Source organism: Onychomys torridus, chromosome 7, assembly GCF_903995425.1.
Source record: "Onychomys torridus chromosome 7, mOncTor1.1, whole genome shotgun sequence".
Taxonomy (NCBI): Eukaryota; Metazoa; Chordata; class Mammalia; order Rodentia; family Cricetidae; genus Onychomys; species Onychomys torridus.
This window is the reverse complement of record NC_050449.1, coordinates 94712691-94725924: the sequence shown is the minus strand read 5'-3', so window position 1 is coordinate 94725924 and position 13234 is coordinate 94712691. Positions and strand designations below refer to the sequence as shown.

General features: G+C 45.7%; 1 protein-coding gene across 3 annotated transcripts in view; it reads left to right on the top strand.

The window, feature by feature from the left end:
- The window catches only part of Ephb1 (EPH receptor B1), a 394573-nt gene that overhangs the window by 368518 nt on the left and 12821 nt on the right, over positions 1 to 13234 (top strand). For all 3 annotated transcript variants that reach the window (XM_036192519.1, XM_036192518.1, XM_036192520.1), the window contains exon 13: positions 11198 to 11347. In XM_036192519.1, coding sequence (XP_036048412.1) covers positions 11198 to 11347 — 150 coding nt within the window. The remainder of the gene's footprint in view (positions 1 to 11197; positions 11348 to 13234) is intronic.

Here is a 13234-nt window from a genome sequence, read left to right as displayed (position 1 = left end):
AATAATATGTCTTAGTGTCATGATTTAGGAGCTGGTTGGTGGCCCAAAAGGAAATCTGCTACATAGATGCCTCTGTATACTCACGTCAACCTTTCTGTAGAATAACCTAAGAAAACCTGCCATCTAAAACAATTTTTGTGCATTCACCAAAGAATGAGGGGAAAGCCCAGTGAAATGCTGTCTTCTAGACATGACATGGCTCACATGTTCATGAGCTCATGGCAGCTGTGGTTATCTGCATGTGATCAAGCCCATTCCAGCATGGATGGGAGAGAGGCCCATGAGATCCTACTCTTTTCTAAAGAGCCCTTGGAAGTTAATGGTGCTGAGAGGCGAGGAGTCATTTTTCTTCATGGGTGGAGACATGAAGTTGCTATGATCCGATAAATAACTTCAAACCCGTATACAGGCAAGTGACACTCACTAAACCTATTGGGTTACAAAAGTAAACATGAAACAAGAGTGATACACTTAGGACAAAGGGTTCTAGAGGTAGTTGGAGGGGTATAGAGAGGAATAAGAGGTAGATATATAAATACATTATATAGATTATGAAATTGTCAAAAATAAGTAAGACGTATTTTAAAACATTTTGCACATTTAAAATGTAAAAATTCAAATGTTAGGAATATTTGCAAAGAAATACAAACACCTATATAAGTTTTAGACTGTATCTTTCTGGTGTGTGTGTGCGTGTGCATGTGTGTGTGTGTGTGTGTGTGTGTGTGTGTGTGTGTGTGTTGCTGGGAATCTCAGGCCTCAAATAATACATGATACCAAATAGGTGCTCTCCACTAGGTGTTCTCCACTGAGTATATCCCAGGCACACTTCCCCATCGGGTCCTTTGTTTGTTTGTTTGTTTGTTTTAAACTGGGTCACTAAGTTCCCCAGGCTGGTCTTGAACTTTGGATGATCCTGCTTCATCCTCTTGAAGAACTAAGGATTGCAGGCCGTGCCATTGGGCCCAGCTCATGGTTCATCTCTTTATTATTTACACTCCCATTCTAATTTTGAAAAATACTTTTTCCTGCATTCTTATTTTATTTTCTTTTTTTTCAGTACCAGGGTTGGAACCTAGGGTCTCTGACATCCCATACATCCTAGGCAAATGCTATCCCTTAACTTATATCACAACCCTTTTCTGAACTCCTAGACAATGTGTTATATATATATTATAACTCTTTACTCTTAGACATTTCCCTATATATTATTTCTGTATTAAGGATATATTCATATATTGCTCTGGCATTCTTCTCTATTTAATAATTTAACACAGATAAAATACTCTTATCTAATTTGCTCTGTATTTTCATTTTCCTAAGCATTTCTTTTCCCTCTAGTACTGGGATCAGATATTATGTCCTTAGTTAATGCTGACTTCTCCTTTAATTAGGAATGCTTTCACAATGTTGTTTTTCTAATGCTACTGATGTCTTTAATGCTATTTTAAAGAATATTGTTGTGAGTCTTTCTCTGTCCCACCTGCCAGCTCCCAAATCAGGACACAGAGACTTACTATTAATTTTGAAAGCTCAGTTGATAGCTTAGGCTTGTTTCTTCCCAGTGTTCTCTCTGCCCCGAAAATCCTGCCTAGCTATTGGCCAATCAGCTTTTTATTATATCAATCCAAGTGACACATCTTCACAATGTACAAAAAGATTATTATACAACAGAATATCATTTGTACATTTCATTTCATTCATTACTGTGTGTGTATGCATGGATGCCATGGTATGTGTGTGGAGGTCAGAGAACAATTTTAGGGAATCCATTCACTCCCAGGATTGAACTGACTCCTTGGGTTTGGCAGTGAATGCCTTTACTCTCCGAGCCATGTCCTTGGCCCTCATTTATATATTTTTAATGGAATCTCCCTGATTCAGGTTTGCCTTATATCTTCTCATGATGGGATCCAGGTTATTCATTATACAGTATGCAGATGATAGTGTGTCTCTCTCAGTGTGTCTCATCTGTATCTAGTGACGATGCTAAGATTTACAGATTTAAATCTAAGTAGCAGTTCATTTTCCAAGTCCTTTTACCATGGTTGAGATAAGCCCATTTCCAATTCCCATTCCTCACACAGGACACCATTGATTCCTTCACTTATTCCCAACCTGCACATTGAGCTTGTTAACGTTTTATGAGGGAGGGTTGGGGAGGAAGGGTGAGAGAGAGGGGTGAGTTTTAGAGAGAGTTAGAGCTCTACAGTCTAAGAATACAATGCAGAACCCATCCTGTTTCTTGCCTTGTATGAGAAAAAAAATGCTGCTTTCCCTCCACACACATAGGAACACACATCTCTATGTATCTTCCCCTCTTTTCCATTATCCAATGGGAAGGGAACACAGTGTAGGAGGGGAGGTTTCAGTACCCTCACTCCCTTTCATCAGGTAGGTACCCTGGGTAGCTCCATTCCCAGGGTCTATAAATTAAGATTCAAAATACCTGATTCAGTTCACATCACTGGTGTGGAAGACATCCAGGAAGAAGCTGGCCTCCCTATGTGGCCTTTGGGCATGACTCCACCCAGTTCTCCCCAGCCATTGCTCACTGCCTCTAGAGGAAGACAGGAGACCTGGGAACAGGGGTCCTGCTGGGAGGCAGGTGGAGCAGCCTCAGTAGCACACTTGCACACTCCACTGCCAGCATTAGCTAACAGCTCCTCATGCACCCCTCTGAGATAATTAAGCATTATTATCCCCATTGGCAGGTGGAGACAGTAAGATAGAGTGGTTAAGTGACTTGGTTTAACTGCTGGGTTTGTTTGAGGGAGAAGCCATGCCAAGAAGGGGCTGCTGTTCAGGAGGCCAGAATAAGCTGTTTAATGTGAACGATTGTTTTAAATTAGCTTTTAGGGATAGGAATAAGAAAGGAGATTTGAGCTGTGGTTAGCGGACATTGGTAAGGCATCAGAAAATACAATGTGACTAAGAATAGACCTACTTTTCCTGTTAATGTAAGTTATTATCACCGTCCCTCAGATGCTGATATTCCACAAATAAGAGAGAAAATACTAGAGACCATAGTAACCTCAGTTAGGTGGGCAGAGCAAACTCCACAGTTTTAGGCAAAGCTGGACAGAAGTCATCTCCAGGATGGCAGAATGGAAGCCAGTCAGTATCTAAGATACCTTGCTTTATTTAGACCAGTGGTTCTCAACCTTCCTCATGTGGTGACAACCCTTTAACACAGTTCCTTATGTTGTGGTGACACCCCCAACCATAAAATTATTTTGTTGCTACTTCATAGCTGTAATTTTGCTATTGTTATGAATCATAATGTAAATATCTGATATGAGCCCTCTAGGGGGTCATGACCCCACAGGTTGAGAACCACTAAACTAGAGGCAGCAAAGCCTCCACCTCTTCTGCTCATTGTCAGAAAGAAGCCCTGCCAGGTACACGGCTGTAGGAGGGGCACTCCAGTGAAAGAGAGCAGAAAGACCCAGTGCCCTCCACGCACAGAAGTAGAAATGGAAAAGAGTGAGGGGGTGATGGGTGTTATGGGGGAAACACAGACATGGAGGTAGGAGAATGGAGGCAAGAGCTCCCAACTTGCTGTGGACAAGTTGGGGTATAGAGATGCAGCAAATGAACTGTCTCCAGATTGGGGTGTGTGTGGTCACTCAGGGGGGCCTGGAGCTGAGGAGCAGCAGGAAGCAAAGGGGTGAGATGAGCTCCAGGAGGAAGCTCAGTTCCTGCAGGTTCTGAGAAGCAGGGACGATACAGTGGCTGTAACATCTGGGTGAACTTGGAGCCTCTTCTCAACCTTCCCTATTCCCTGCTCCCTGGTCCTCCACACCCACCTGTCATCTAAAGGGCCTAGAGGCTCATAGTCCCTAACCACTAAATGGGGGCATTTTGTTTCCATAGCATGGAAGTCCAGAACTGTTCACTAGACTCCTCAGTAGATGTCTAGCTCCCAGTAAGATGTCTAGTTATCAGTTAGCAGTCCATCTGTGAAGGCAAAATGCAAAGAATCTAGATCCCTTTCATCCAGTTGACACAAGATGGTTCTTCAGAAGTACTGAAGCAGGGCCCAGCTTTAGCAGGGTCCCATGCAGAAGAACACCTGCCTGCACCACCATTACTGAGCCCACACTGCTGGCTTCCCTGGGCAGTGCCCCTTCAGGGCAGAAGCCACATTTCTTCCTTCTGCTCTACTACTGATCCAGACCAGCAGGAGAGTTACCACCACCTATGTACTTGTCAAGTGAATGAAGGCAGCTTTGGAACCATTTACCCCTCATCTCTCCATTCTTTCTTTTAAATTGTAAACTCAAGAAGTGCTGAATGCTGGAAGATAATAATGATGGGGCGGCGGGGGCTGTTTTGGGGGTGGGTAATAAAAGCCAGCTGTTTTCCTGTCACTGTGTTGCAGAGAAACGACTTCTGTTTCATCTGTTTGGTTCAGAACTGAGATTTTTTTTTTCCCAGTCGGAAACGTCACCAAGTGGCCTTTCTGTTCTTCACACATGAAATACACACTATCACCCGCATATTTTTAGTTAATTTATGTCCAAATAGGCCTTTCTCTAGCTGCTGGGAAATGATGTTTGGGCTGCAATTACCTTCTGCAGCATCTTGCAGAAGGGTTTCGGCACACACAAAGCTCAGGGGAGAGGCAGCCAGGAGCCCACCGACTGTAAATCTTTTCATTTGTAGTTATTCAAATCACATATTTTATTACTTGTACAAAATACATTGTGTCATTCATTTTGCGGGCGCGACTAATGCTTCAAGAAAAGCTTTGAAAAACATTCTGTTTATAAGCAGTTTCTTTTGCAGTCACCAAGGCTGGGTGTCTTTTTTCTGGGTTGTCTTTTCTCCCAGCCTTCTCCTGGGCTGCTGAGGTATGTTATTTGCAAGACAAACAAGAACGTCCTCCCAGAAGCTTGCCTGTCCCAGCAGCCAGCCCACTGCTCATGGAGTCCTTCTTCTTCTCTGTAGGTTGCATCATAATCCTTAGCAAGGAAATAAACTACAGCATCTCTAACAAGAGCCTGGCTTCTAGAAGGAAGGCAGCATCAGGGCCAGATGAACTCTTCCCGAAGGTGGAGAGATTGTTTACCTGCAAATTCCTGGCATCCTAGGAGCACCTCTTTGTTCCATAGGTTCAGTTGCAATTCAACAGCCAGGAGGAGCCCTTTCCACTGGCTGCTAGGAGCTGGGAAGACACAAAGGTAGAGAGATAGTTCTAAGCAGAAACTTCCTGTCCTTGACTGATTCTGGGCTTATCTAGTGAAAAAAAAAAAATCACTTGACTTAATAGGTTGAAAAAAAAAAAAAAAAAAAAAAAAAAGGGTTGGTGTGCTTACCAGCACCTTTAAAGCCGGCCATTCATTCTGAAATACTCTTCTCATTTAGCACATAGGCTCACTTCAGACTTTTTGGTCGAAAGTAGCAGACAGTGACTGAGGAACAGGAGGGGGTGTGTGTCACATAGATGTGCTCTGAAGACAGGGCCCATCTGCGCCCCAACTTGTCTACACAGGACTGCACAGAGCTGCTTTCATGGGTGGCTGCCTCATCCAGGCTGGTCAACTACAGTCAGGATGGTCACTGCCCCAAGGGGTGTGTCCAATCTGCCTACTCCAGAGTGACTCTTGACATTCAAGGCAAATTTGCCCTCCTTTCCTTTTTCAGCGTTTTAAGATCTTGTGAGATTTAGTGCAGGACTGGCAGATACTTACCATGCATACTTAGCCACCTGCTCCCTCACCCACTGCAGACATTGCTAACCAAGGCTGACACTCCCTTCTGTGGTCTCAGAGGCTACTTGTGTCTACATATTAGAACTATCTACCAGTGCTTCTGTTCTAATTCAGATTCCTGTTAAACCTACCAATCCTTGGACATCACTCCCAGAAATTCAACACAAGTGAAGAAGTACCTAGGATTAACTGTCCCAGATTACAAAGACAATAAAGACTTCCCCTGAGTGATTATAATGGGCAGACAAGCTTGAGCACTCCTGGGCTAGGCCACTTGGGTGTGGAGAGGACTGTTGGCTTTGCCTTCAGTGTTGGGTATGTCTAGTGTGGCTCTCAGGGCTGAATTTGCCACCTAGGTTTTTGGACTCTAGGGAAGAGCCCTCCATGGTGTGGACTGTGGCTTGGTCTGATGAACAGCACTGAATAAACATTACAGGGGCCCAAGATTAATTAAGAGGCTTTGATATGAAGTGTCGGCAGTACCCCTTATCCCCAAATCCTACCTACTACTCTCTAATAACAGTATCTTGGAAGAATTTGCCACCTAAGAGATTGGCACAGGGACTTTAAACAGCTGCCTTGCACAGCTGTGTGTAGTCCATGCATTAGCTCTCTGTAGTTGCTGTAAGAAAGTAGAACCACCCGACTTTAGATAACAGGAATTCAGTTTCTCAGATCTGCAGGCTGGAAGACCAAGGTTCCCATTTAGTCAGGGCAATGCTCCATCTGAAAGCCACAGAAAGGAATCTCTTCTCATGTCTCATTCCTAGATGCCACCTGTCCCTTACGTAACTTTGTAGATATACCATTCACATCTCTGCCTCCATCTTTACAGGGTGATCACCCCTCTGTACTGCCATATATGAACATTACCTTCCTGTAAAGAAGCTAGCATTACATTTAGGGCCAGTTCCAATGCAGGACGACCTCATCTTGACTTGATTATATCCTCCAGAACCCTAATGTCATGACGACAGGTTAGAAGATGGACATATCTTCTTGTGGGTGACATAGTCTGACTTATAACTTTTAGTAGGTCCTTGTTTAACAATAACAATAACATGCTTCATGGGTTATATACCTGGCCCATTAAAATTCCAACATATTTCCTGTGTTATAAACCTTTTGGAGCAGAGGGGCTTATGAAATTCAGATCCACTGTGTGATATTCTTGTCATAAACCTGCCACTTCCAAACCTTAAGAGATGCCTGCACCATGATTCCAGTATTTTGTGAATAAGTCTATGATCACCCTGGTCAATATTCATTAGTGCCTGGATTCCTGTATAATCCCAAAGAGACTTTTTTCACAGAATATGGTGGAGAGAGATACCATGACCATGCCAGTCACCCAGAAGCTTCTCAGAGATGAGTATTCATCAGAGGATGAGTCCTGAGACCATAGCTTGGCCTGGAAAACTTCCCAATAGGGTAGATTAGAAGACAAAGGGTGTGTGCTGTATCTGTGCTGACTGTGACAAGACAGTATACTGACTGAGTGGCTACAGGGATAAACTTTGCTTCTTAAAGCTGGAGTTGGGTCTCATCACTGCTATGTCCCCAGTTCCCTGCTGGGAACAGAGTTGGCACGGCATAGATGCCTGTTCTATGGGACCTAGTTGGAGGAAGTTGGTTACTGGAAGTTGTCCCTTACCCTGGCCCCTTCCTGTGTGGCCCTTGCTCTGTCTCCTGTCTGCTGTGAAGTGACTTTTCAGCTCTGCTTCTCCCCATCATAAGAGATCAACACCTCTGAAGCTGTGAGCCAGCATAAACAATCCCTCTGGAAACTTGTTTCTGTCAGGTATTTGGTAATGGCAAAGATGAACAGGAATAACATAGCATCGCCTGCAGAATGTAGACCTGCACCCTCAGCATCCCTGGGGGAAGTGAGTCAGAGTACTGTGCAAAGCTTGGCCCAGAGTTGAGGGTCTCTTCAGTCTTTCTCTGTCCACAAGGATGCTGATTTCTTCCTAATGAATCTATCCATTCTTCAGCACAAGAATTCTTTTGTGTTGCCTGCCATCCAATAGAGGAAGCTACTGTTCGTCTCTGCCCCTTTCTTAATGTCATTGGAGGGTAAGGGACCCTGACAACACTTTGCAGACTGTGGATGCACTGGCCTTGGTTCTGGTCCAGATTTCCTCTTCTAGCAGCAAGACCTTCCTGGATTGTGGACACCCTGCCTGCTGCAGTGCCATCCACCTCCTTTGCTTTGGTCCCTTCATGGGGCTGGTCAGCATCCTCTAACCTAATAGATTCCCTATCACATAATTGAAGACAAGTTAAGTAATCATAGCCATCACTGTAATTACCGATGAGCATCAGAAGGCAATGCAGCCAAGGTGTTAAAAAAAAAAAAAAAAAAACAGAAGGGAAATGTAAGCTCCTCAGGAAGGAAGACACCCACCCCATGCTTCCCTAACTTCATGTTTCCCTTTGTGCTGCCTTAGAGGTCAGTGCACCCCTGGTTTTTCAGCCAAGGAGAAGAGCTAGCCGTGACAAGCGTCATTTCCTTGTCCTGGGTGGCTCTTCTGGAAGGCACAGCCACCTGCTGAGGTGGAGAGAGTGGTGTTGACAGGCCAAGCTCCATGCTCAGTGAGGCCCAGCAGTGCAAGGTGGCAGGAGGGCTCGAGGCTCCCTGCCGGTGGACCTGGCACTGCCACTTTACATGCGAGAGGGAGCAGCTCAACAGCTGTCACTGACAGCCCCTGGGGTCTGCTCCAGATTTGGCAGAGGAGGACACTTCCAGACTCGCAAATCATCTCTTTGAAATTCAGAACTACATTCTCATCCCTCACCCCTCCCCAGCAAACACACACAAAAGACAAGCAAGCCCCAAGTCTCCTTTACTTATGGACTCTCTCTGCCTAGTCCTCTTTCCCTCTCTCTCAGTCTTGCACACACATACTGATAAGTACCTACTCACATGGATGCTCTCTCTCTCTCTCTCTCTCTCTCTCTCTCTCTCTCTCTCTCTCTCTCTTTCACACACACACACACACACACACACACACACACACACACACACACACACACCACCTCCTGATCTCTCTGATCTCACTTTACTCAGATGTCTACATTGTACTTTGAGGCAAGGTCTATTATTGGCCTAGAGCTCACCAAGTAGGCTAGGCTGGCCAGTGATGAGCCCCAGGCATATGCCCGTCTCCAGTATTGGTTTTACAAGCACACACCACCACATCTTTATTTTGGTTCTAGGGATCAAACTTGGGTCTTCGTGGTGGCAAGGCAAGCATTTTACTGCCTGACCTATCACCCTGGCCCAACTCAAGTATTTGAAAAAAAGCAACCCCCCTTTTCCTTTGGAGAAGCCCAGGCTATCTCATGATGTTGCAACAACCCCTCCCTCAAGGGCAACATAGAACAAGTGTCTCTGAGCTACCACCTGCTGACATTTATGTGTTTGGTAGTTATTGGTCCATCAGATGGATTTTCTCTCTCTCTCTTCCCAGTCATGAGTACCATATTGCTAAAGCCAGTAAATGCAGTTGTGTTCTGGGGATGGTGAGGACAGAGCATCCCTTGCAGGGCAGCTTAATTCTATCCTCCAGGCATTTGTCATGTTTCTGGCATTTGAGTTGAGGACATCTCCCACCACAAAAGCCTGCCAGAATCCCCAGGGGAAATCAGGACTGTTTTCCTTGCAGAAAGCTGGACATGTGCCGGGGGAGGTCCAAGCTACGTGGCCTTTATTCCTCCCAGCCCTGGAGAGGAAGTCAGATTAAAAAAAAAATGCATTTTGCTGTTTACTGTGTCTTCTCCCCATCTCCTGTAGATTAACCATTTAAACATGTTTGAGGCATTTCTGCTAAACTCCACCCTAGATGTTGGTGATTTGAATGGATTGTACGAGGGCTCAATATAAAAGTTAGCCACCTACAGCTGCCACATGAGCACTGGGGGGGGGGGGGGAGAAAGTGGGGTCTTTTGCCCCTTGGTGCAGCCTCCATTGCCTGATTCCCCAAGTTTCAAGGATAATGGAGTGATTCACTACCCAGGCACAGAACTGGTCATTGGAATGATGGGTAGAAAAAGAGGGTCACGCGTGTCCTAGGGAATGGTGTATTTGGGCGGCAGCTTTGACGCGGATCACATTAACATGTGAAGTCCGAGTCAGTGTGAGTGGAGGGAAAATCCCTTGCTTTCTGTCCCCCCTCACCACCTTCTGCTTCCTTCTGAGCAGTCATGGCCTGGGCTAGGCCAGGCTCCTTGAGCCCTTTTCTGTCTGGATGTCTCTTCTGCAGGAAGTTTGTCTGGTCGATGACTTGCTCTCAAGTGAAGACAGTAGTTAACACACAAGCAGTGTAGCATCAGACCTATATGAAGAGAAGCCGCTTGTGAGATGTGACCAGACTGCACAGGTGCTCATGACCAGGAGCCCAGAGAGGTGGGGTACTTGCCCTGGTTACATGGGCAGAACTCCGACAGCTAACCTCTATCCTACCCTCCTTGTATTTCAAGTGCGTTAACTACCTTTGGTATTTCTGTTTTCTGTCTGCCTCCTCACTATCCATGCACCCTGACAGCAGTTTGTATCCTCTCTGGGTGGCTCTTTTCTTAGACCCCAGATCTTCCTCAAATAGGGCGCAGAAAGGGCAGGTTCTGTTTGCTTATTCACTGACTAAGGGATGGCAAAGATGGATTTCAGCCCTTTTAGCAGTGCTGACCAGGTCTAGAGGCAAGTTAAGGGCTAAATAGAAAACTGAATTAGAAATATCCAGCATGGTACTCAGGACAAGAAAGAGGAAGAAAATCAAAAAACAAAACAAAACAAAAAAACAGATCAACCCTTTGGAAACAGGATCTCCTATCTCCTGGATCCTGACCTCTGCTGAAGGACAGCTAGGGTGACGAGCATAGAAACAGGCCAGAATCCCTCATACCTAGTGCAACCCAGGACTGTAAGCAGGACATGGAGCTAGGTAAACCTTCCCTCAGAGATGGAACACAATACGAACAGGGGCAGAGGTGCAGCTGGTGTGTCTTTTCTGTAGGAGGCTCCTCAGAAATTATGCCCCTTCACTCCTTTGGGTTCATTGTGTTTCCTCTCAATTCAAATCTGTGGTGTTTCCATTGACATGAGACAATGACAACCATAACTTGTACCACAGGTAGCCAATCTGATGAGGCTCTAGTGATTTAGAATGGCTGTACTCTCTCCTCCCACTGCCTTACCAGCACTAATGGTAGAGTCAGTTTAGGGTATCAGGGTAGGGTGACTTAAGTCCATCACTGCCGTCCCCTTCATGTGTAGAATGCCCATGGGGCTAGTATAGGCCTTGCTGGTCCCCCTTAGCTCTTCTAAGTAGACACTCTTCAATGTTTCTTGCTTACTGGTCAAGGATTTTCCTGGCTGTTCTGATTCACAAGCTAGGCAGTGCAGGGTTTGGTGTGGAGTAAGATGTGTGCCTTGTTTCCTTTTACTGTCTTGAGCCAACTTTGGTTTGTCCTTCTTCTAGGGAGGAAAGATCCCTGTGAGATGGACAGCTCCAGAGGCCATCGCCTACCGCAAGTTTACATCAGCCAGTGATGTCTGGAGCTACGGAATCGTTATGTGGGAAGTGATGTCGTATGGAGAGAGACCGTACTGGGATATGTCCAATCAAGATGTAAGTATCAGCCACATCTAATTGCCATAAACACTTATTCAAGCAGACCTCATGCTATGAGTGCCAAGGCTTCCATGAATGTGATGGGGATCAGAAAGAGAGGGTAGTCTGAATGTCATGGCCAGAGTCCCCATCCTGCACTGCCCACAACAGCTGTGTTGCTCCAAGCAAGTTACAGTCTCTGAAACTTTTGCCATCAACTTAAAGAGAAGCAGTGTGAGGAGCCTTCTTCCCTGAGACTCCAGCCTTGTTGGGCCTGTGCTAATATCAGCATAGGAGGTGGTGAGAAAGCTTCCCAAGATAGTCAGTTTCAGGCAGGCTGCAGGAGTAGGGCCCTGTTTATGAGGAGGTCATCAACCTGCCTCCAGGATGCCCTCTGTGGAGAGGGTGAGAACGGAAGGAAGAAGTCACCAACATTCGATAAGTGAGTCATTGTGGTGATGTTCTTTCTGGGTGGGAAATTTGCTTCAAAGTGAAGAGTGATGAAAGTTTTGAGGGTGATTGGGTGTGTCTGATAAGATTCCAATCGAAAGTCTTGCCTGAACTTTAATACCACCTTTGACCTGGGCTATCCTCCCTGACCACTCCTCTGTGTTTTGAATGCCCACTCTCCCCTTGGTGCTCAAAGGCTGCAAATGTGTGTGCCTCCTGTCTCCTCTTCCATCTTCCTTGGGGACAGTTCTTTTCTTTCCAAGGTTATAGGCTGGAAGACACAGGGCGGTCCCCAGTATAGATCCAATTCATTCAGCTCCTACAGTCGCGCTGTAAGCACATCCATGCATGGGTGGCCTCTGAGGCACTGCTCAGCTTGTGAAAACTGCCCCAGACAGTCTTTGTAGATTTTCTCAGAAGAATGAGAAAGGTTACAGTTTCCCAGCAAAATTATAAGAGGGTCCGGGGTGATTGTGGAGCAGTACTTGGCGCTGGTGTGCGCCGAGTGCTCCAGTTCAGAACTGATAAAACAATTTCGTCCTTAACCAAGTCCTGATGTCAACCAGGTGGTGTCGAGGTCCTCTATTATCTGTGATTAGCCACACCTCGCCTCTGCTCCTGTAGTGTGTCCAATCAGTGGTGGGGCTGACAGTAACGAGGCTGCTTTTATGAAATCGGCTGCACACAGCTTCCATTTATACTGTCTAAGTGAAAAATGCTAGCCAGACAAAGCAGACCCATCTTGTCCCCACCCAGAGACCTTAATCCGATAAAGAACAATTCAGCTCACACAGAATAGATTACAAAACCAACAAGCAAGATTTGACACTTGAGATATTCTCAGGCAATGCATTCACCTGTGCTGAAAACAAATAGAATTTCTGACATTGGGTTTCAAGAATTCCCAAATCATTCATTCAACACAGTCAACTCATGCTAATGGTGACTAAAGCATTGCACTTGCTGACTCTACTCGTGAAGGGTTTACAGTCCAGTGGCAAATACTGAGGGTTTGGGGAGCATTTAGAAGGAGGGAGGAAGCTTCCTGGATATTTGATGTTTGAGGGAAGACTCAGAGGGAATGTGAACATCTGCAAAATAGTCGATAATTCTCATTTTGTTGTATTTTTCCAAAATAAAGCCCCTGTTCCAAGTGCAATTTTGCTCCTAATGGGAACAGGAGGTGACATCATGCTCATTCAGAAAGCCCCCGGGACCTGGCCTGGGGGAGAGTCAGGAGGGGCTCCCCGAGGCTGGGCTGCAGTCACACTCATCAGAAAGCATGGAGGTGGTGGCGGTGAAGGATTTTCCAGATGACAATTGAAAAGGCTTTAAGGAAGAGAATTGCAGAGGCAAGTTGGAGTGCTGGTAATTGGGCTTCTGGAGCCCAGGAAGGTCTTTGAACATGTACAGAGAGTTTGTCAGCCAGAGAGAGCAACTTGGAACTTCTGCTGC